The sequence below is a fragment of the Centropristis striata genome, chromosome 10 (genome assembly GCF_030273125.1).
Source record: "Centropristis striata isolate RG_2023a ecotype Rhode Island chromosome 10, C.striata_1.0, whole genome shotgun sequence".
In the NCBI taxonomy this organism is placed as follows: Eukaryota; Metazoa; Chordata; class Actinopteri; order Perciformes; family Serranidae; genus Centropristis; species Centropristis striata.
The window spans coordinates 38,583,155-38,606,942 of NC_081526.1; the positions used below are offsets into that span (position 1 = coordinate 38,583,155).

Consider the following 23,788-nt stretch of genomic DNA (forward strand, 5'->3'; position numbering starts at 1 on the left):
CAGGTTTAAAAACTGTGAGTCAGTTATTCTGATAGTCCATGTTCATGTTTGTAGAGAAACAAAAATGTAAAAACTTGGTGCAGTGTGTGTTGTTTTCAGTAAATTCGTGCAGCAGATTCTGCATTAAATGGCTATAATTTGTATTTATAAAGAGCATTTACAATTCTACAATGTCATTTAGCAGACGCTTTTATCCAAAGCAACGTAAAAAATCATGAAATGAACATGATTTTGAAAAGAACAATTAATTGCAATGGTACGTATTGTGGTATGTATGCGTGTCTTGTGGTGTTTGTTGTGGTTTGTTATGTCTGATCTATTATACTGTGGTTGTTTGTGGTTGTATTGTGTCTATCTTATGTTGTGTAATAATAAAAATGTTAATTAAAAAACAAACAAAAAAAAACCTAATGGCTCTTATTACACTAGACCTTGATAGTTTTTTTGTTTTGTTTTTTTCCTGTAAGTCGCTTTGGATAAAAGCGTCTGCTTAATGACTAAATGTAAATGTAAATGTAATAAACTCACAGGATTAACGCCTGAGTAGTAGGCCCAGGTCCGACAGGAAGACTCGTCCTGCAGCGGCCCGACCATAGAGTTGACCGTCCATATGTAGGTGAAGGAGGTGTTGGGCTTGACCTCGTTGTCGTATTTGAACCAGTGCTTGGACTCGTCCTCGTAGGACAGACCCTCCGTGTGCTTTTTGTAAGCAACGCCGTTCGGGTGTAAGGAGAACGGACGGCTGGCTTTGTTCTTGAACACCACCTACAAGACAAGAAACAAAGACTGCTCTGTGGTTGTGTAGTTATGACTTGAAAGGAAAAGACAGAGTTTTTTTAAACACACATGCATTAATATTCTTGCTGAAAGTTAGTTAAAAGTTTGATGTCAGTGAGGTAAATACAAACAGTTGTCAATGCCATTTGTCACGGCCAGTGGTGGAATAAGTATTCAGATCTCTTACTTAAGTAAAAGTACTAATAGCAAACTGTGAAATTATTCCACTACAAGTAAAAGTCCTGCATTCAAAACTTACTGAAGTAAAAGTACAAAAGTATCAGCATCAAAATGCACTTGAAGTATCAAAAGTAAAAGTTATGCAAAATAGACCCACTTAGACTGTTTTATATATTCCAAATATATTATTACATTATTATTATTGATGCTTTTATGTAAACAGCCTTTTAATTTTCTTAAGCCAGGGCTCATTTAAACTACTTAATATACTGTTATGAGTCTAATCACTCTAAATTAATCACATTTTTTGCGTTAAATCTCAACCTGAAAAGTAACTAAAGCTGTCAGCTAAAGGTAGTGGAGTAGAAGTATAAAGTTACATAAAATGGAAATACTCAAGTAAAGTACAAGTACCTCAAAATTGTACTTAAGTACAGTACTTGAGTAAATGTACTTAGTTACATCCCACCACTGGTCACGGCTCATAGTGTCTGATATTGATGCAGAATGAATCCTTTAGCATCTTTGTAACACACACTGGAATCTCAAGTAACTTTAATACTTTAAATATGAGAAGTCAGGGTGGACAGATGGTAAAAACAAATCCAATCACTTTCACCCAGAAGACCGGTGTTTGTGTCCTGTGTGAAACCAAAAGTCAATTTTGATTAATTTCCATTGACTACTTAACTTAGGCTTTGTAAACTTACTAAATTTACTAATTTTAACCCAAAATGATGGTCTTTATCCAAAACCTAACGTGTCATTATTGAGCCACACAACTCATTGTTGAGTCGAGCTGAACTGCAAAAAACTGCACAAACCCAAGAAACTGCTTCTTCTTTCTGCTTTGCTTTTGAAATTCAAACCATCTTTATCCTTCATTTTTCACTTGTCAATAGCCAGGATGATCTGCAGATCAGTGTGAGCACTCAGATCCTTCATTTGAGCTTTATAACCCAGGTGATTTACTCGTCAATATAAGTTGGAATAAAACAACACTATTTCTAAAATCGTACAGTGTATGCCCAGCTTTAGACAGAGCATGACTTGTCATCCCGCCTGTTTTAAGTCTTTGTGCTAAGCTAAGCTAAGCTAACCAGCTGCTGCCTGCAACCTCATCTAAAGACTCTTCTTCACTTATTTAACTCTTAGAAAGAAGGAATTAAGACTTTATGGTTTACCTAAAGCAACAATTGATATAAAACATATTAAAATAATGACAGTCTTACCACGATGCTCTGTCCGACCTCGGCCTTGATGACCGGCCCCAGGATGCCCAGATGTTCGTCTATCTCTCCGCGGATGTCCGGCGTGCTGAAGCTGCTGTCCAGGTAACCTCTGAACACCACCTTGGTGAACTTAGTTTCTCTGCTGTTGAGTTGCTTGTCGAGCCTCCTGTGGTGAAAACACAACATCATGTCAGTTTTCCAGTAAAACTGAATAGTTATATCTTTTCTCACATCGTATGAACTCTTACTGACTGCCAGTGGTGGTTCTAGACCAGTTTTACTGTGGGGGCCAAGGAGGGGCCAGTGTTTAATCAGAGGGGCACATTAGCACATGAAAAAATGGCAAAGATGATATTTAAGCATTCAAAATCTTTGAATGTCTTGAAAAAGACACAAAATGACCAAAAAAGACACAAAATGAGAAGACAGAATAACAAACAAAACCCCACAGAAGACATAAAAATGACAAAAAAGACACAAACGGACCAAAAAAGACACAAAATGAGAAGACAGAATAATAAAGAAAACAAAACACAGAAGACATAAAAATGACAAAAAAGACACAAAATTACCAAAAAAAGAAGACACAAAATAACTAAAACAGACACAAAAAAGACAACAATGACAAAAAGAGACACAAAATGACAAAAAAAAAAGACACAAAACAACTGAAAAAGACACAACAACAGACAAAAAAAATCATCAAAAAAAGACACAAATTACCAAAAAAGACACAAAATGACTTACAAAGACACGTAAAGACATGAAAAGGATGCAGAAATGGACAAAATATCCCTTTAAGACTCTATAGAGTTAAACTATTACACAATGTTCACATTCTGGGTTTCTTTTGTCTACAATGAGATATTGTTTGAACAAAAAAAAGGTTAGAATTGCTCCATTGTTCATCGTTATAAATTGATCATTTTATTATTAATTTGACACACTGTGTAGAACCACCACTGCTGACTGCTCACCTCTGTCCGTAGCCTCCATAGTCCCATGAAACCTCCTCTGCAGCGATGAAATAGGTCTTGGAATTGCCGCCTGATAGTTTCAAGTAGTATTTGTTGGTTTCATCCAGGTTCAGATTCTTGACGTCTTCATGGCTGCTGTAGGGGTCGATGTAGGTCACATACTCATAATCATTCTCACTCAGGTTCTCCTCCTCCGGCGTGAAATGATCCGGTTCGTCCCCGGGAACGTACAGCTCGTAGTCGCTGAAATCAGGCCGGGGCACGCCGATGACCACCGGCTCGTTGAAGAGCTCCTTCTCATCGGAGACGGGCTGCGGGGAGAGGGGTCGCGACCCGCGTGGGGTCATGGCGGGGTTGAACCCACGAGGAGAGAACGGTAAGCCGCTCCGGACCTGAGGCTTGTACTCCTTCCTCCTCTTGGTTTTCATGCCCTGGCCCTTCAGCGGCTTCTGTTGGTAGGAAACCGTTCTGGTTTTCTTTCTGGGTGCGGGCGTCGTTTTAGGGGTTCCTTTCCCCAAATACTTGAGCATATAGTCAGGAATCTCTGCAGCTTCCAGGTTGTGAGTTGCCTCATAAGTCCAGTTGTGGCTCTGTGTTTTCACAGACGTGGTTTTAACGCCGTGTGTGCTGTTTCCTGTCAGGTATATGTGCACTTCTTCCTCGCTGTACGTGGCAGTCAGAGCCTCAGAAATGTTCTTTTTTCCCACATCGCTGGAGAGGGACAGGTTTGTCTCACTGGAGACATTTTTCTGCAGAATCTCACCAGGAAGGAGTGTGATATTCGCCCCAATATCTAAACCAATCTCCTCTGATGAATCTGACATGGGAATATTCCCTGTGGCATCCTGTATGGGCTTAGATTCCAGCAAATCGTGTGTTACGTTTTCAAGGCTGATGGCGGGAATAATAATCACAGTTTCAGAGGAATTAGTTTGATACTTTGGCTCTGCAGCTGCACTCAGAGAGTCATTGTCACTGGTTTTGTTGTTCTCCACCTCCAGCTCTACGATGGGGAAGTTGCTCATGTTAGCCTGGTCAGCATCAGCCGCTGGGATAGACAACGAACAGTTTGTTCCACCTGCTGAAACATTATTAGCTGCAGTTTTATTCTCATCATGCTTTGTTGCATTATGTGACAGAGAGGTGGTGTTGCCTTCAGGCTCGTCGGTGCTGGAGTTGGATAGAGGAGTAGGAAACGTGTCTCCTCTGGTGAGCTCCTCCTCCTCCTCCTCCGCCACAGAAGTCTGATTATCAGCAGTCAGAGTTTCATTCACTTTTTCAGTCAAGATGGAACTTGAGTTTTCTCTCAAAGTCACCATTAGATTGGTCATCTCTGTGGTTGCATTCCCTCCCGTAGCATTGTGAGCTGTTGTGTTCTCAGACACTGTAACATTATCAAGATCTGAGACAGAAGCATTGATATTTGTAATGATGTTCTCATTCTTTATATTTGGGCTGTGAATAATGCTTGTATTCTCTGTTTTATGCATGGAGGAATTGTCAAAGGTTGATGTCGTGCTGCTGTCTATAAGTGTTGTGTTCTCACTGATGCTTTGGTTATCTGCTGTACGGTTTACTCCGTTTACTCCTGTTCCATTTAATAATAATGTCTCATTTAATGCGTTTGGCTCTGGAGTAGAAGTCTCATTTTTATTCACTGTCTCTTTGAAATTGAGGGTAACATTCATATCGCCGTTAGGAACATCAACAGCATCATAGTCGAGGAAAGAGAGGTCCAGCTGCTCCACACTTGAGGCTCCAGACTGGTTCTTCAGAGACCTGAGCCCTAACTCATCTGCAAACAATTCTGTGTACATGTCGAACTCCTCCGTCTTTTTGTTCTTTTTCTCAGGTTCGGGCTTCTCCTCGTCCTCCTTCCTGATTTCCTCCAGGGTCATAGGGTTCCACACGGTGAATTCTTTTAGCTCTGTTCGATCATCGTCGTCGTAGTATTCATACAGGCGGTCACGATAACACTCGACATCCCGAAACTTCACTCGCATTCCTTTGGTCGTCTCGTGGGAGTTCAGGGAAGCCAAGAGCCAGACACCTGGATCAAGAGAGACACAAAACATCCATAAAAAACTCAACAACACATTCTATTTTACAACTTATATCACATAGTTCTTTATATATTCTGTACACTGTAAAAAAAAACCCTGTTGTTTTTACGGTAAAAAACCGGCAGCTGTGGTTGCCAGAACTTTACCGTAATAAACACAGTGCAACTTTTTGTAATAATACGGTAAAATGATATTAGCACTGTTGATTTCCCGTTTAAGATTGCCATTCTATTCCATATTTTACCGTAAAAAAAAAAAAAGTTTTTCCATCAAAAGAAATGCTGTTCTGCCATATAAATGACAAGAAAATACTTTATAAATGCCGCATGAATTAAAGATTTTACCATTAAATATTACAGTATATGTTTTTGTCACAAACCAGAGTATTTTACAGTGGAATAATGTATTTTTCAAAAAAATAAACTGTGAAAAAAAAATACAGTTTTGGCTGATATATACATTTACAGTGTTTCATTGTTACTGAAACTGAATTAACCGATTTATCATTTTACGGTCTTTTACTGTCATGGTTTAGCAGTTTTTCACCGTAAAATCTACAGACATTTTTTACAGTGTACACAATATATTAACTTTCTGCTGCTTTGAGATTTTGTCACACTAAAAGTAAAACTGGGTGAAATGGCCAGAATGTTCTATCCCAAAAAGGTGATTTTTCTATCTTGACAACAATTGATATCATATTATTGCATGTTTTTCTGTTAAATCAATAAATAACTGGTTCATATGAAGTAACAACATGGTAAGCGGTTTTGTATACTCCATGGTCAACTTGTGATGGAAATAATATAGAAAAATATGTTGAGATTTATAGAAAAAAAAAAAGAAAATATAGAAAAGAATTGCACAGCAAATCTAATGAAGTCATAGAAAAATATGAACCATAGAGAATTTTATATAGTTTTGATGATATACACTACCGGTCAAAAGTTTTTCCAGTTTTTTATTGAAATTCAAGCAGTTCAAGTCAAATGAACAGCTTGAAAGGGTCCAAAGGTAAGTGGTGAACTGCCAGAGGTAAATAAAAAAAGGTAAGCTTAACCAAAACTGAAAGATAATGTACATTTCAGAATTATACAAGTAGGCCTTTTTCAGGGAACAAGAAATGGGTTAACAACTTAACTCTATGGAGTCTTGGGCTATTTTGTCCATTTTTGAATTCTTTTCATGTCTTTGTAAGTCATTTTGTGTCTTTTTTTTTGTCATTTTGTGTCTTTTTTTAGTCCTTTAGTCCAACATAAAATGTGATTTTGAATCTTTTTTTTACTTTCAAAACACTATCATGCTCAATGAAGAATTTTAAATGTTGCAAATGTGCATTAATTTCAGAGTACACTGAGACATTAAACTGCATCATTTTCAATTAAATTCTGGAAAAGTTGATGTGTTCTAAAACTTTTGACCAGTAGTGTACATTGTCAAGTCACCCAGCCCGAGTTAAAAGTATCCTTATAGATGAAATATTCAGATGCACAGTTCATAATGTGGCATAAAAAGAAAGGTCTCTGACCGATGTTGTCCATGTTCATGGTGATGGTCTCTCCCGTCATGGGGTAGAGGCTGAGGTAGTCCTCCGTCCGGCCGTGCAGCTCAAACGGATGTCCGTAGAAAGTGGCGGTCTGGATGTGGTCCTGAGCTCCGATGCTGGACACGTGCCACGTTGCAATCTCACCGTTGCAGAAGCCCAAGACTGGGCCGCTCTCAAACACATAACCGTTAATCGCTGCCAGGGAATTTACACAAATATTAGTCGTCTGACTGAGTTAGATGCATGAACAAATAATGGAGTGAGTATAAAGTTTCATATTAGCTTCAATCCGATCATGGCTGAACTTACTGTGCATGACGTTGGACTTATAAAACTCGGGGTCTTCCCTGTTGACTCTGGATCGATCACAGTATTGCCGAATGTTGTCGCCCAAGTACCAACTCTTGTTCTCATTGAACACGGCGAACATGGCATGCTGCTCCTTGTCTGCTTTCAGCTGCAGAACAAACAAAAGTTATATTTTTAATTATTACATTTTCCTCTGAATTTCACATATCTAGTAGGAATGTCCACGGGCATCCATCCTTGCATCCTTTAGGCCAGGGGTCCCCAAACTACGGCCCGCGGGCCACTTCCGGCCCGCCAAAGCAATTGGAGTGGCCCACTTAACTACCACTTAACTGTCTCTGATAATGATTAAGGTAGGTGTTCTAATTAAAATTGACCTTAGTTGTGAATTATTTACAGTAGTAGCTAATTTTCACCCCCTCACCCAATGGTATATTCCGATCTACGTGATGCCAAGCCGTAAGCGTCAAGTTTTGGCGGGCAAGGCAAGCTAACGGAAGAGAGTCGGTCAACAAAATGTGGAAACGGAAAATAGATTCTGAATGCAGAATCTATTTTCACCTGTTATAAAATCACATCACCTCATTGTTAACTGGCATCAGCTTGTGTTTTTATTTTCTACAAAATAAAAGGAATATCTGTGGTACTTCAAATAAACAATTTTATTTTAAAGTACTTCAAAGACTTTTTATTACTTTTTTGCAAACCAACAGGTGGTGCCAAGGCCAACAAATGATCGTTATATTTACACAATAACACTGGTGGTCACTTTGGCCCACATCATTTCCTGTTATAGACTGACCCCGGCCCCCCATCACAGAAAGAAAAGTTGATGTGGCCCCCACCGAAAAAAGTTTGGGGACCCCTGCTTTAGGCCTTAGGGTGCCTCAAAATGAACCTTCTTACCTGCACCCCCCTGACATCGAGGGAGCGCCCCTTGCAGATGAGTATTTGTCCGATCAGCCCTGAGGCGATGTCCCGTGGCGTGTCCACGGCGCTGTGGTACAGTCGTGTCAGACATCGAGCGTCTGTGTCAGAAGGCTCGTCCTCGTTCTCTACTCTCCATATGTAGGTGTGTGTCTCACCGGGCTGGACGCCATGGGACTGGTTGCCTAGGGAACAAAACATGCAGATATACATCATTAAATGAAAAGTAATCCTTTTATATGCTGAAACCCAAGTGTTGTTAAATGTGTTTGACTGTGAGGAGAGGTTCAGTACCTCCTGCTGGGTAGTTCACTCCCTCGTCCTGCTTGGCTATGGTCAGTCCATGTGGATAGATGCTGTACGGTCTGGAGGCCTTGTTCTTAAAAACTATCTGTAAAAAGACAGGAGAGTGTGTGAGGACACACTGTCTGCAGGCAGTAATAAATACAGAGTGCTGCAGGGGGGGGTCACTGAAAATGATCTCACCTTGATGACGTCTCTGATCTGAGCTTTGATCACGGGGCCCAGGATCCCGATCTCATTCTTCTTCTGCTTGGACTCTAACTTTTCAGTGAACGAGGCGTTCTTGTACTGCACGTACACGGCCTTCTTGTACCTCTTCCCAATGCGTGTCGAGGACTGTCTGAGGTACTGGAGCTTAAAGTCGCTTCACAAAAAGATAAGATGTTTTTATTTCATTTTGCTGTGTTACTAATACTGTTATTATAATCAGTGCAAAACTGCTTTTTTCTAGTAAACAGTTGAGAGATTGTATTTATTGATCACTCTGGGTAAGTTTATTCTCTTCAGTGAAGCAAAATTGAAAATAAAAGCATGTTCTGCATAATCTAAAGAGAGCAATGTGGTGTACCATTTAAAATGCTGCAGCAATTAATGACATTACTACAGTAGCACCAGCAAATAAAGCATAAACTTAATGCATATATTTTGCTACAGAGGGATGTTTCATTGGGGTGCATGTACACCTTTAAAAATGCTGTAAAATCCATTTAATATGTGTCTGTAGATAGATAGATAGATAGATAGATAGATAGATAGATAGATATTTCCAACATGCAGGCAATAAAAAAAACAAGTTTAAATATTAATAGATGAATAAATAAAAAACAAAGCAAAAAAGCAAAAAAATTGAAAAAAAACCCAGACACTTTCTGCAAGCTCGAAAGGGGGTAGGAAGAAGATAGATAGAGAGAGAGAGAGAGAGAGAGAGAGAGAGAGAGAGAGAGAAAGAGAGAGAGAGAGAGAGAGAGAGAGAGAGAGAGAGAGAGAGAGAGAGATAGATAGATAGATAGATAGATAGATAGATAGATAGATAGATAGATAGACTTTATTTATCCCAAGCTGGGAAATTACAGTGTAGCAGCAGCATTACACACAGAGACAATAACAACACAATTAAATAAAAAGAACAACCTAGGCATACTTCAAGCAATAAAATATAAAAATACAATAAAATGTAATGTAAAAATAGAGTGTCTAAAGTAAATGCTGCTTACTCGTCCATGTGTTCCAGCGCGTTAGGAGCGTAGTCCCAGATCACCTCCTCTGCAGCGATGTAGTACGTCCACTCCTTGCTGAATCTTTTCTCTTCTATGGTCATCCTCCTCCGGGGAGCTTTAAAGTCCTCACACTCCTTCACCTCCACAAAACCATGCATGCCAGCTGCAAAGCCACAAACATGTTTCACCTTGCATATTTAGTGACATTATGTGTGGATGCAGTGGTGTAACAAGTATTCAGATCCTTTACTTAAGTAAAAGTACTAATACCTCACTGTGAAATTACTCCACTACAAGTAAAAGTCCTGCATTCAAAACTTACTGAAGTAAAAGTACAAAAGTATCAGCATCAAAATGTACTTAAAGTATCAAAAGTAAAAGTACTCGTTATGCAGCACGCCCCCACTCATTGTAATGTATTATCTAATATATTATTAGATTATTTGTATTGATGCATTTATGCAAGTAGTGCTTTGATTTTTTTTTTTTAAATGGGGCTGATTTTAACCACTTAATATACTGTTGTGAGGTTTAACTTAAAAAAAAATGTCTCATGACTTTAATTTTTTAAAGTTTTTATGTTAAATTTCGACCTGAAAAGTAACTAAAGCTGTCAGCTAAATGTAGTGGAGTAAAAAGTACAATATTTGCCTAAAAATGTAGTGGAGTAGAAGTATAAAGTTACATAAAATAGAAATACTCAAGTAATGTAAAAGTACCTCAACATTGCACTTAAGTACAGTACTTGAGTAAATGTACTTAGTTACTTTCCACCACTGTGTGGATGATAGATGTGCAGAGAAACCCTCTTACCCTCCATGTGTTTGACGGTGTGAGAGGAGAGCAGCCAGCGGCCCTGGTGCAGCGCCACCATGGTGGCGGTGGCGGTGGAGCCGCTGATGAGGCCCACTGACGACACTTTGTGTCCGGTCTGCTGCAGCACCTGACCGTTCATATGCACCGAGAACACCTCGGGCTCGGAGCTCATCCCCACCAGGTGCAGGCTAACAGGGGCGTAGGCACACATGCTGACATCTGCACAGCAAACAAGACAGGAAACTGTTGCTCACTTTGTGTATTTTAACTAGGGGTGGGCAATATGGCCCTAAAACAGGGGTCTCAAACTCAAATTACCTGGGGGCCGCTGGAGGCAGTATGAAAATGATAAAAAAAAAGACACAAAATTACTAAAAAAGGACACAAAATGATCAAAAGAAGACACATAATTACCAAAAAAGACAAAATTATTTAAAAGAAACAAAATTACCAAAAGAAGACACAAAATTACCAAAATAGACACATAATTACCAAAAAAGACACAAAATTATTCAAAAATGACACAAAAAAGACATAATTACCAAAAAAGACACAAAACTATTTTAACAAGACACAAAATTATTAAAAAAGACACAAAATTACTAAAAACGACACAAAATTACCAAAAAAAAGACGCAGAATTACCAAAAAAGACACAAAACTATTTTTTAAAAAGACACAAAATTACCAAAAAAAAGACACAAAATTATTTAAAAAAGGACACAAAATCACCAAAAAAGACACAGAATTAACAAAAAAGATACAAAATTTCAGGCTATTTTTGCGATAACGATATTCTTGACGATATTAGGAAATACTTAAAAATATATAGAAAATATGTTTTTTTTTAGTATAAATAAATAAAAATCTAAAATGTAGTGTGAAGTGCAAATCTCAACAGTTGCCAAATAAATAAAAAAAACTGTATGAGGAAATAATAAAAATAACCATTTAGGGGTTTCAGGGGCATATTTTAATGACAAATAAAGGTTCTTGTATGTTTTATTTAAGGCATCTTATTTTGACAGTCTTCTTGGAAGTTCTGTGGTAGATTCTGCTAACACGCTGTGCTCTTATTTTGAAAGCTGCATGTGTTTAGCGACAGACAGTAAGTAGCTTTTTGTGATTAAAACAACTTTAATTGTTAGCTAATGTTAACCTTACGCCACTACATCAAGAAGTAGGAATGTTGCCAATATCATGATATGCATTTTTTTTAACCATGAAAAAAATATACCGGTATTATCGTGAACGATACGATATGGCACACCCCTAATTTTAACTTTGTTTTGTTACAGAGCACATCTGCTGAGTGTCTTTTCACTGACTCTATACCACAAATTCTACCATAAAATGTAAGTTATCATTAAGAGTGTTGATGGTTTAACTAAGTGATAATTAGTTCACAATGAGTTGCTTGGATATAAAATGGCAATGAACAAGTTGGAGGTAAAGATTACCAGATTTTTCATATATCAGCTTCCCTGGAGAATTTTATTCTGTTTTTATATATAGTGGGTACTTATCAAGTCCTCAAACAACTATTCAATTAGTTAACAGAAAAGTAATTAACAAGAGATCATTTAATCCACAAAAATGATCTTGTGCAGCTTTTGGCTGTTTTCACACCATTTAAAGAAAAATTAACAAAAGATGCAAATGCAAACGTCTGATGGTTCCAGCTTCACAGCTGTGAGAATCTGCATATTTTTCTGGCCTTAAGTTAAAAGTAAACTGAATTTGTTGTTGTTTTTGAACTGTTGGACAAAACAAGACATCTAAAGACTTGATTTGGGTTATGTGAAATTCAGTTGAACTATTCTCTGTCTTATAATATTGACCAAATTATTCATCAAAAACTAACCAAAGGATTAATACATTATTGAAAGATTTATCCATACAGACTACAGACCATCTTGTGAAAGTTTCTTGACATCTACATCAATATCTGTCATCAGACAGACATATAAACACATGCAAAGTACTTAAAACCACTCATGTGGTATTTCCCACTACAGGAAGTGTCTTCAGGACCACATTTTTCCACGATGACGCACACACAGACTCACAAGGTGAAAACAAAATCATCCACACACCTCAGACCTGAGGATCAGTCATCAGTGTCTTACAGGCAGTTAAAGCCAACTTAGTGTGAAACATCAACACTGGCGTCATGGATACCTGCAGCTCTGACTGGAGGCTTGTCTGATAATTAGCCAGAACTCAGTGTGAGGTGTTTTTATGAGTCATCTGCATATCATACTTTAAAGAAAACATCTCCAGGATACCTGAACACCTGACTGACTGTCTCACTCTCTGACTGAATGTGCAGACTGACCAGGCAGCGCTCCCATGGTGTATCCGTTGATGGTGTACTTGACGTGGTCGCCGTAGCCTTTCTGTTTGTACTGGCTCTCTCTTTCATCAAAAACCCCAAACAGGAAGACGTACTCATGGTGGACGCCGATCTGATGCCCCGTCTCATCCAGACTGCCTGCAGAGAGAAAGAGAAAAAAAAAAAGTCAGCCTGAGACAGAGATACATACGGAGCCCCAGAGATGACATGGGAAAAGAAAAATTAAATTGTGGCCACGAAATAGCTATAACGTTCCCACGAATTAGTATCTCGTGGCCACGAGATACTAATTCGTGGGAACGAAATAAGTATTTCGTGTTAGTTAAGTTAAGTATTAAGTTAAGTATTAAGTATTTCGTGAATCCGTCAAAAAAGGTTTTTTTAAAATGGTCAGATGAGGAAAAACTGCCGCTCCTCCTCGGGGAAGAGTCACAGACCTCTAGATTAGATTAGCAGCAGTCTGTTTTTATTTTTTATTCTATTTTTTCTTCTTTTTTTGCTGGGACAGTTAGATTGTATAAATTATATGTTGATTGTAATTCAATGATTGTAAATATTGCTTTCTTTTATTGTTATTAGTTTTTCTTTTCATCTAAAATGAATAACAGAATTATAATAATCTATTGTAAATAATGCTTTCTTTATCTTGTTATCTTTTTTTCTGATGCTTGCTTTGGCAATATATACATTGTTACGTCATGCCAATAAAGCCAATTGAATTGAATTGAATTGAATTGAGAGAGAGAGAGAGAGAGAGTTTGTTTATGTAGCAGCAGCGACTCATCTTTTGTGATTGACAGCGTTTAACTCCTTACCAGGCTTGCAGACGAGTAAAGCTCCAATGAGGCCCGTGTTGTAGTCCTCCACCACGTTCTTGTGTGAGATGTAGGTGTAGGTGAGGCAGGTGGGGTCCTGCTGCTGTGGAGAGACCTCTGAGGTCACCTCCCAGTAGTAAACGTGTTCACTGTTGGGATGCACAAAGTCGTCCTCCTTCTCTTTCTGTGACGTGTTGTCAAAGTAGTTAGCTCCTGCAACAACAAGCAAAGAATTCAGTTTAAATAAAAAAACTCCCCTTATAAATTAATTAAATCCTTTCATTGTGCTGAGATGACAACCCGCTTAAATACTCTTCAGTATGAACTGTACTTCTCTAGTGTTTTTTGCTTGTTATTTTTGTTTTGTTTTCCTGTAAAATTCTCTCCTTTTTTATGTTTATAGATGTCCTCTTTTACAACATACTTAACTTATATTGTCTTAGATTGAGTCATCTATTGATCATTATTATTATTGTTGTTTATCTATCTATATATTTGTTTTCGCTTTCTGGGGTGGGGATTCTGTTCTGAGTGTTCCTGTATGTCTGTGTTTTATTGTGAAAAAACTTAATAAACAAAGTTTAAAAAAAATTAATAAAAAATTAATAAATAAATAAATTAATTAATTAATTAATTAAATCCTGTTGCCATGTTGCCGTCTGAGCAGATTATTTTCTTTACTAACAAGATTTGTGAGACGACAAATCCCCAAAACAATGAGGACTTAATGAAGAGTTTCCTGCAACATTTTCTTAAATTTAACTTTAATTCCTCTGCACTCTGACTTTTGCATTAAAAACAAATAATGAGCACGTAATATTAATTTCCTTCATGCACAGTCAGTCTGTCCTCAGGCTCAGCAGTGATTTCCTGTTGGACTTCAGTACTGTCTGCTTTGATAATCAGCCTGTCCTGGTTAATATTTAAAAAAAAGACAAACAAGGTTGTTTGTTGTGTTGGTCAATCTTGTGTAATTATATAAATGAGTAACATGATGAGCACCCACTGTGACCTCAGACTGTTACAGAGTGTCTCTGCTGTCTGCAGGTCTACCACAGCTGTCACAGTGATCTGCACCCACCCTCCGACTGTTTCCCATAAGAGACCCCGTGTGGGTGGATGCTGTGTGGTTCAGAGGCCATGTTTCTGAAAGTGACGACAATGGTTTCTCCCTCCTCGGCCCTCAGCGTGGGTCCCAGCAGACCTGCAGGGAAACAAATCATTCAGACTTAAACATAAAGTTAAACTGACTCATCACTGTGTTTCTGTTGAGTCACTGACTAGATTGTAATGTTATCTACCTCAGTGGTTCTCAACCTTTTTGAGTCGCGACCCCCAATTTACCATGCATGTTGTCCGCGACCCCTGCTCACTTGAAGTTGACCAAAAAAGACACAAAATGACCAAAAAAAGACACAAAATGACCCAAAAAAGAAACAAAATGACCAAAAAAAGGAAACAAAATGACCAAAAAAGACACAAATTCACCAGAAAAGAAACAAAATGACCAAAAAAGACACAAAATGACCCAAAAAAGAAACAAAATGGCCCAAAAAAGAAACAAAATGACCAAAAAAGACACAAAATGACCCCAAAAAAGAAACAAAATGGCCCAAAAAAAGAAACAAAATGACCAAAAAAAGACACAAAATGACCAAAAAAAGACACAAAATGACCAAAAAAAGACACAAAATGACCCAAAAAAAGACACAAAATGACCCAAAAAAGAAACAAAATGACCAAAAAAAGGAAACAAAATGACCAAAAAAGACACAAATTCACCAGAAAAGAAACAAAATGACCAAAAAAGACACAAAATGATCAAAAAAAGACACAAAATGACCCAAAAAAGAAACAAAATGGCCCAAAAAAGAAACAAAATGACCAAAAAAGACACAAAATGACCAAAAAAGACACAAATTCACCAGAAAAGAAACAAAATGACCAAAAAAGACACAAAATGACCAAAAAAGACACAAAATGACCAAAAAAAGACACAAAATGACCCAAAAAAGAAACAAAATGGCCCAAAAAAAGAAACAAAATGACCAAAAAAAGACACAAAATGACCCAAAAAAGAAACAAAATGACCAAAAAAAGGAAACAAAATGACCCAAAAAAGACACAAAATGACCCAAAAAAAAACCAAAATGACCAAAAAAAGGAAACAAAATGACCAAAAAAGACACAAATTCACCAGAAAAGAAACAAAATTACCAAAAAAGACACAAAATGACCAAAAAAAGACACAAAATGACCCAAAAAAGAAACAAAATGGCCCAAAAAAAGAAACAAAATGACCAAAAAAGACACAAAATGACCCAAAAAAGACACAAAATGACCAAAAAGACACAAAATGACCAAAAAGACGAAAACACACATTAACACAGTGGAGACAGAGCTGACTTCCAAAATGATTTGGCGACCCCCAGAAATCATCTCGCAACCCCAATTGGGGTCCCGACCCCAAGGTTGAGAACAGCTGATCTACCTGATGAAAGCCCAGAAAGGGGTTAATATGCAGTGGTGGGAGAAGTATTCAGATCTCTTACTTCAGTAAAAGTACTAATATCACACTGTGAAATTACTCCACTACAAGTAAAAGTCCTGCATTCAAAACTTACTGAAGTAAAAGTACAAAAGTATCAGCATCAAAATGTACTTAAAGTATCAAAAGTAAAAGTACACGTTATGCAGAATGGACCCACTCAGAGTGTTTTATATATATCAAGTATATTATTGGATTAATATTATGATGTATTTATGCAAGCAGCACAAGTAATCAAATGTAATTTGATCAAGTTAGGGATCGTTTTAACTATTTAATATACTGTTACAAGGTTTAATTAAAAAACAACAAGTCAAATCACTTTAAATGTATTTTTTTATGTTAAATCTCGACCTGTAAAGTAACTAAAGCTGTCAGCTAAATGTAGTGGAGTAAAAAGTACAATATTTGCCTCTAAAATGTAGTGGAGTAGAAGTATAAAGTTACATAAAATGGAAATACTCAAATAAAGTACAAGTAAGTCAAAATTGTACTTAAGTAGAGTACTTGAGTAAATGTACTTTGTTACTTTCCGCCACTGTTAATATGTAACTGTTATTTCTTAGGAACGTTCCTGAAAAGCTGAATGTACTTTGGTACTTATAATAAGCAAAATGAAAGTATTCACTTGGGATAGTTGTTCAGTTCCTGCTGATTCATTCGTGTTTTTAAGAACAGAAGGAAGTGAAACAGGTATATATAGTTTCACAATGAGAAGGATTTGTCTGTGCAGGTTTTAAGCACTTGTTGTTGTCCCCTCTCTTCCAGCTCAGTGGTTAAAAGCAAACCTGAGCTTTGTACGCTTGGCGTTTCACCTTACTATAGTTGTTGTTTTGTCACTGTGTGCACCATTTTTGTAGCTTCCTCTATGATGCATGCTTACAGCCAGCTACACCACAACTAACTGCCCAAAGGAGACAGCCAGAAACATCTCGAACACAGCGAAATGAAAAGAAAAGACAAAATACAAGCAAAAAGAGTCTCTGCAGATACAGACACATAAGTGATAATTAAAAGGGATTTTTTTCTTGCTTTTCCCCCAGTACCCATTGTTCCTTTATCACTTTTGCAACCCTTTTTTTCTGTAATTTCCCAGCTTGGGATAAATAAAGTATATCTATCTATCTATCTATCTATCTATCTATCTATCTATCTATCTATCTATCTATCTATCTATCTATCTATCTATCTATCTATCTATCTATCTATCTATCTATCTCTCTATCTATCTATCTATCTATCTATCTATCTATCTATCTATCTATCTATCTATCTATCTATTTTATATTAAAGAAAATAAAACATGCTCAATTTAATAAGGGTTTGTAATATCTTCTGGCGCCTAAAGAACTTTCTTTTCAGCCACTTCAACCCTTCACAACAACTTCAATGCTCCTTCACATATAGACTCAGAACCATATTCTGTCATTTGATGTTTTAATTATTGCTTGTACTGACAAGTCTCAACAGAATCTTCCAAAATCACTGCATTTCTATATCAAACCAGACACTGAATAACCCCTTGTGCCCTGTAAGAAAGCATTTTCGTTTTGTGTCAGAACTTATTTATTATTTTATTCAATTTTGCCATATTTTTTAATTAGTGTACCAGTTCAACATTTCCCTATTTCCCTCCAAGCATAGTACATCATTCCTTTTAGGCAACATTTTAAGAAATGTACATATCAATTCCTTTCTAGACAATTCTTAGGAAAAAACGAAAGGAGACAGGATGAACATTTCTCAATAATCAGAGCCAGACAGAATTACCTAACCAGGGGGGATGAGTCTTCGCCTGTCTGAAGTCTTTGTCATATTCCCTGAAGACCACTTTCTTATAGGTGGGACCAGACCTAAAAGAGAAAGGAAAAACACAAAACATGAATCAGGACTCCAGCAGAACACACAGCATCCTGTATCAGACAGATATGGACTTCAAGATACAGAGGCACAAGTTTCCTTATCCTTGTAATGCAAGTAATGTGTGTGATGAGGATCTGTCTCAGTGTGTTTGTGTGTCAGTGTGTAATGCTGACACAATCAACAGGCGGCCTGAGAAATGAAACAAGGACAGAATGGACTGTTTTTACACAGTAAACAACTTCAAGAATGGCAGTCAAGTCTTTTTAGATGAACAGAATTCAAATAAATAGATATTAATGAGACAGAAATACAAATAAATAGCAAATATAATCTCATAATGTATAATGTTTAATGTTTAATGTATTTTATTTGATAGGGACAATGCAGTTAGCATAGATACAGGACATGCATACAGAGATTTATAGCTTCAGCTAATTTTCAACTCCCGTCCCTAGTTGGGCTTTTACAACTACATACAAAATCACAATACTATGAAAATCCAATGTAATTACGCCATCTACAAAATATAATACAATTACAAACAATTACAATATACATTTACCCTGAGAAAAATAAACAAATAAAATAAACCCTGTATAAATATAGCTTAGAGTTTAAAATCATCATAAATCTATACAACAATAAGGAGAAAAGAAATAAATAACAGAGAAAAAGAAAACTACTTAAGACTATAAGACTTTAAGAATGGGTACAGCTCTGGTTTGCTTTGAGCCAACACTTAGTGTTTTTTGTGAATGTTTCAGGATTAGTTATTGATTTTATTTCAGTTGGTAATGTATTCCAGATTTTACAACCTTTAATTGAGAGAGCTGACTGTCCAAAAGTGGTTCTGAGTCAAAATATGGTCTTGAGCACCTGTTGCATGTCTAATTCTCCTCATTTAATATCAGAAATCCTCCAACCAGTGGTGGGAGAAGTATTCAGATCTCTTACTTAAGTAAAAGTACTAATACCACACTGTGAAATTACTCCACTACAAGTAAAAGTCCTGCATTCAAAACTTACTGAAGTAAAAGTACAAAAGTATCAGCATCAAAATGTGCTTAAAGTATCAAAAGTAAAAGTACACGTTATGCAGAATGGACCCACTCAGAGTGTTTTATATATATCAAGTATATTATTGGATTAATATTATGATGTATTTATGTAAGCAGCACAAGTTATCAAATGTAATTTGATCAAGTTAGGGATCGTTTTAACTATTTAATATACTGTTACAAGGTTTAATTAAAAAACAACAAGTCAAATCACTTTAAATGTATTTTTTTTATGTTAAATCTCGACCTGTAAAGTAACTAAAGCTGTCAGCTAAATGTAGTGGAGTAAAAAGTACAATATTTGCCTCTAAAATGTAGTGGAGTAGAAGTATAAAGTTACATAAAATGGAAATACTCAAGTAAAGTACAAGTAAGTCAAAATTGTACTTAAGTAGAGTACTCAACTCTCAACTCAACTCAACTTTATTTGTAAAGCACTTTAAAACAACAACAGCAGCAACAAAGTGCTGTACATAAACAAACAGAACAAGAGACAATAAAATAAATAAAACAGGAAATAAACACTAAAATAAATAGATTTATTGCTTTTTAAAAGACAATTTAAAAAACAATAAATAAAAGCAAACCATAAAACACTAAAAACAAGAGCAGAGTCTCATGCGTGGTTAAAAGCCAAGGAATAAAAATAGGTTTTAAGATGACTTTTAAAAAAGTACTTGAGTAAATGTACTTTGTTACTTTCCGCCACTGGCTCCAATAAGAGTCGTACCTGTGTGCTCCATTGCCGGAGTAGTCCCAGTCTATCTCCACAGCAGCGATGTAATAGTGTCTCTCCTTGGTTTGCTGCTGGTCCGCTTTGACATGGAGGACAGTCAGGAGGACCAGGACAGGCAGGAGACGCAGAGCTCCAGCCCAGGAACAGAGCCTCATATCTGGGATCAGTCCTGCAGGTGAGACTGGTCTATTCTACAAGAGAAGAACGTGAGATCTGACAGAGAGTCTGCTCTCTGCTTTATCTGTTACTGACACACACACACACACACACAGCAGCCTTTAAACATTTTGTCCCAGGGCAATGAACTGTGTCTCAGCTTTTTTTTTTTTTTTTCTATCTCTCTCTCTCTCTTGTAATTGAAACCTTGTGTGTTTCTGCTCTGAGTCAACCCTGAGGGGCGTGCTAATTCCCATCATCTCTGAAAAACAAACAGTTATAAGAATTATATTGACAATTACTCTAAACCTCAGAATGTGCCAGAGAAATCACTTTGCAAAAACACGTCATAATTCAAGAGTGAAACTCTCAAATGTAAAATAAACACATTTCATCACCAGCAACCACCAAAAAATGTTGTAAATTACATCGGAATAGATTCAATATGTTGATTGTTAAGAAAAATACTTACTTATTGTGTAAATTATATAAAAAAAAATACAATTAATATAAATATGTTAGAATCCATTTTCAAAATATAAATAAAATAAAATAAAATAAAATAATATATATATATATTATTTTATTTTATTTATATATATATATATATATATATATATATATAGTAAGAAAAAATGTATAGAATATAAAAGTAAATTAAAAATATTAACAGAATATAAAAAGCAATAAAAATATACATTAAAGAAAATAAAGAAATAATTAATATGGAAAGATAAAGAAAATACAATTAAATAAATAAATATTCATTAAAGAAAAACAGTAAATAGTAAAAATAAAAAGGCATGTAATATAAAATAAAATGAAATAAAATACAATAACAAATATAAGAAACAATAAAAATATCCATTAAAGAAAAACGGTAAATAGTAAAAATAAAAAGGCATGTAATATAAAATATAATGAAATGAAATACAATACCAAATATAAGAAAAACAATAAAAATATCCATTAAAGAAAAACAGTTATTTGCAGAATCAATGCAAAAAATGAATTAAAAAAAGTAAATAGTACATATTAAAATTGTATAGAAAAGAAAATGAAATAAAAATATATAAATATATAAAATCAATTAAAAAAATATTAAATATAATAATACAATATTGTGTATATAAATATATAAAAATGCGTAGTTAATATAATAAAATAAAACAAAAAAATCAAAAGAAGCAGTAAAAATAGATTATTATAAAATGATAAATTATCATTGCTAATACATCACAGATTGCACTGTAAAAAAAGATAAACAATAGCTACTCAATAAAATTTAGGCAACAGATTGCATGCAATATTATTAATTAAATCTATACGTTACAAGTTGAGTTAATAACAACGTAACAGGAAGTGCCTGTCAATTAAAAATGGACTAATTCTATTGTGTTGGATTCATTCAAAATGATCTTGATTTAGAATTACATACACATAAAGATTATATTTAATGTGATCAAAATAAGTAGATTCTATCTCAAACATTTTATATTAAAGTTACTTAAACCAGCTATTCTCAACCTTGGGATCGGGACCCCAATTGGGGTCGCGAGATGATTTCTGGGGGTCGCCAAATCATTTTGGAAGTCAGCTCTGTCTCCACTGTGTTAAAGTGTTCATGTGTTAATGAGTTTTAGTCTTTTTGGACACTAAATGTCTTTTTTTGTTCATTTTGTGTCTTTTTAGGTCATTTTATGTCTTTTTTTTTTATCATTTTGTCGTCAATTTGTGTCTTTTTGGGTCATTTTGTTTCCTTTTTTTGGTCATTCTGTGTCTTTTTTTTAGTCATTTTGTGCCTTTTTTGATCAATTTATGTCTGTTTTTGGTCATTTTGTGTCTTTTTAGGTAATTTTATGTCCTTTTTTTTTATCATTTTGTGGTCAATTTGTGTCTTTTTTGGTCATTTTGTTTCCTTTTTTTGGTCATTCTGTGTCTTTTTTTAGTCATTTTGTGTCTTTTTGGTCAATTTGTGTCTTTTTTGGTCATTTTGTGTCTTTTTTTGGTCATTTTGTGTCTTTTTTGGTCATTTTGTGGTCAATTTGTGTCTTTTTTTGGTCATTTTGTTTCTTTTTTGGGTGATCTGAACTGTGCGTGTGAGATTGTGTTCAGTGAGTGGGGGTCACGGACAACATGGATGTTAAATTGGGGGTCGCGACTCAAAAAGGTTGAGAACTACTGACTTAAACAACTGCCTCAAAATCAAGGACGCATTTATATTTAATACATTTTATCAAATATATGAAGTAAAATGAAATTACTACAGAATAATTTATTACAGTGTGTGTCCATCCTTGATTGTGGAAAGATTGAAAACACAGCTGTACGGTCTTCAGTGTCTTCAGTGTGTTTTTAAGTTAAATGTGTGTTGAACCTCGAACCACACCAAACATTACAGCATACCAAACATCTTCCCGTAAAAAGGGGAGTTTTTCCAAACCGCTGGAGCGTCACACCGCGCTTGCTCATGTGGGAAAGTTAGGTTCCTTTAAAATAAATTAAACAGTTTGGTCTAGACCTGCTCTATGTAATATAAATACTGTTGTGAAGTAAATGAAACTGCTTGACTTGACTTGTTCTGTGATCTGTAGTAACTGTGACCACACCCGGCTGTGATATTTATGGTGTTACATACATTTCTGCTGCACAGGGTGAGGGAAAACACGTGTTTTTATATTTTATTTACAGTATTTTACTCATTTATCACTTATTATTATTTTTATTATTATTGATTGTATTTTGTATGCTTTGTTTTTTTTCCTTTTATGTATCTAACCTTTACTTATTATTATTTAATTAATATTAATAATATTTTTATTGTTGTTAAATCCATTTTACTGACACATTTTTTTATTATCCTGTTTTGTCTTTTTATCTTATAACTAGCTATTATTTCTCTCTGTTTTATGGGTATAACTGTTACTCATATTAGAGCTTTTAAAGATATTTTATTACATTTTATTACATTTTTGTTATCTTGATTGCATTGGTCTCTAACTGTTCAATTGTTGTTGTTTTTTGTCATTTTCTATGGTTTTACTGTGTACTCTTTGACTTATTTGAGTTTTTCTTTTTAACTTTTAACCTTTTTTTTTTCTTTATAGTCAACTGTGGTTTTTTGTGTGTGTTTTTTTTTCAAATTAAAATTACTTTATTTATCCCTGAGGGGAAATTCAGTTAGTCTGGTAGAATCTCTGTTAGAATGAGACAGCCTGATGACTCTATACAAATACAGTTTGATAGATTGAAATACTACTGAGTTGTTTTTAAGCAATACATTTTATTAGCAGTTTATCTGTTATGAACTATTAGAAACTACAGCTGTCAAATTCAATATTTTTCTATGAAGTGCAGAACAGATTCGTGCAGAATCACTGCACGAATCATGCAAATATTACAGCACTGAGTAAATTTAGTTACTTTCCAAAACTATCTACAAATAGACATAAACTTTTCTCCCTTCTGCCTTGTGTTTTATGCTTATTCTTGTGTTTTATGGCTGTATTAGTGCTAGTTTTAGTGGCTGTCTTGTCCAGTGCAAAACAGTATTGACAAAATAATTTAATAGACACAAAAATAAACATTAGAAAAATATTTCAGAAAACCCAGGAAAAACCTGCCACAGCAATATGCTAAAAAAAACCCAACACATTAAATAAATAAATGACACTTAAAAGCAGCACAATAGTTCAGCATATTAAGGCTTTTAATTCGAAACTGATTTAATTACATAATTAAATTATCTGCTTGTTACAGGAAATCAACTAAACTAAGTTAAACACAGAAACACTGTTATTAAAAAGGAAACTTAATACAAGTTAAACCCAATTCACGTGTCAGGGGCGCGCATAGATATATAAAGATTTAATTATGTCTTTGGGACGCGGGCGTGCTCGTGCTTGTGAG

At 35.5% G+C, this 23,788-nt stretch overlaps 1 protein-coding gene across 1 annotated transcript in view; it reads right to left on the reverse strand.

The window, feature by feature from the left end:
- Positions 1-19,979, reverse strand: part of f5 (coagulation factor V) — a 28,208-nt gene extending 8,229 nt beyond the window's left edge. The window contains exons 1-15 of the mRNA XM_059342189.1: positions 19,718-19,979; positions 17,837-17,919; positions 14,600-14,722; positions 13,519-13,731; positions 12,686-12,841; positions 10,345-10,566; positions 9,529-9,694; positions 8,498-8,678; positions 8,306-8,402; positions 7,991-8,196; positions 7,085-7,232; positions 6,758-6,970; positions 3,167-5,216; positions 2,190-2,355; positions 529-765 (exon numbers count right to left, since the gene is read on the reverse strand). Coding sequence (XP_059198172.1) covers positions 529-765; positions 2,190-2,355; positions 3,167-5,216; positions 6,758-6,970; positions 7,085-7,232; positions 7,991-8,196; positions 8,306-8,402; positions 8,498-8,678; positions 9,529-9,694; positions 10,345-10,566; positions 12,686-12,841; positions 13,519-13,731; positions 14,600-14,722; positions 17,837-17,919; positions 19,718-19,878 — 4,422 coding nt within the window. The 5' untranslated portion in view covers positions 19,879-19,979. The remainder of the gene's footprint in view (positions 1-528; positions 766-2,189; positions 2,356-3,166; positions 5,217-6,757; positions 6,971-7,084; positions 7,233-7,990; positions 8,197-8,305; positions 8,403-8,497; positions 8,679-9,528; positions 9,695-10,344; positions 10,567-12,685; positions 12,842-13,518; positions 13,732-14,599; positions 14,723-17,836; positions 17,920-19,717) is intronic.
- Between the last annotated feature and the right edge of the window lie 3,809 nt (positions 19,980-23,788).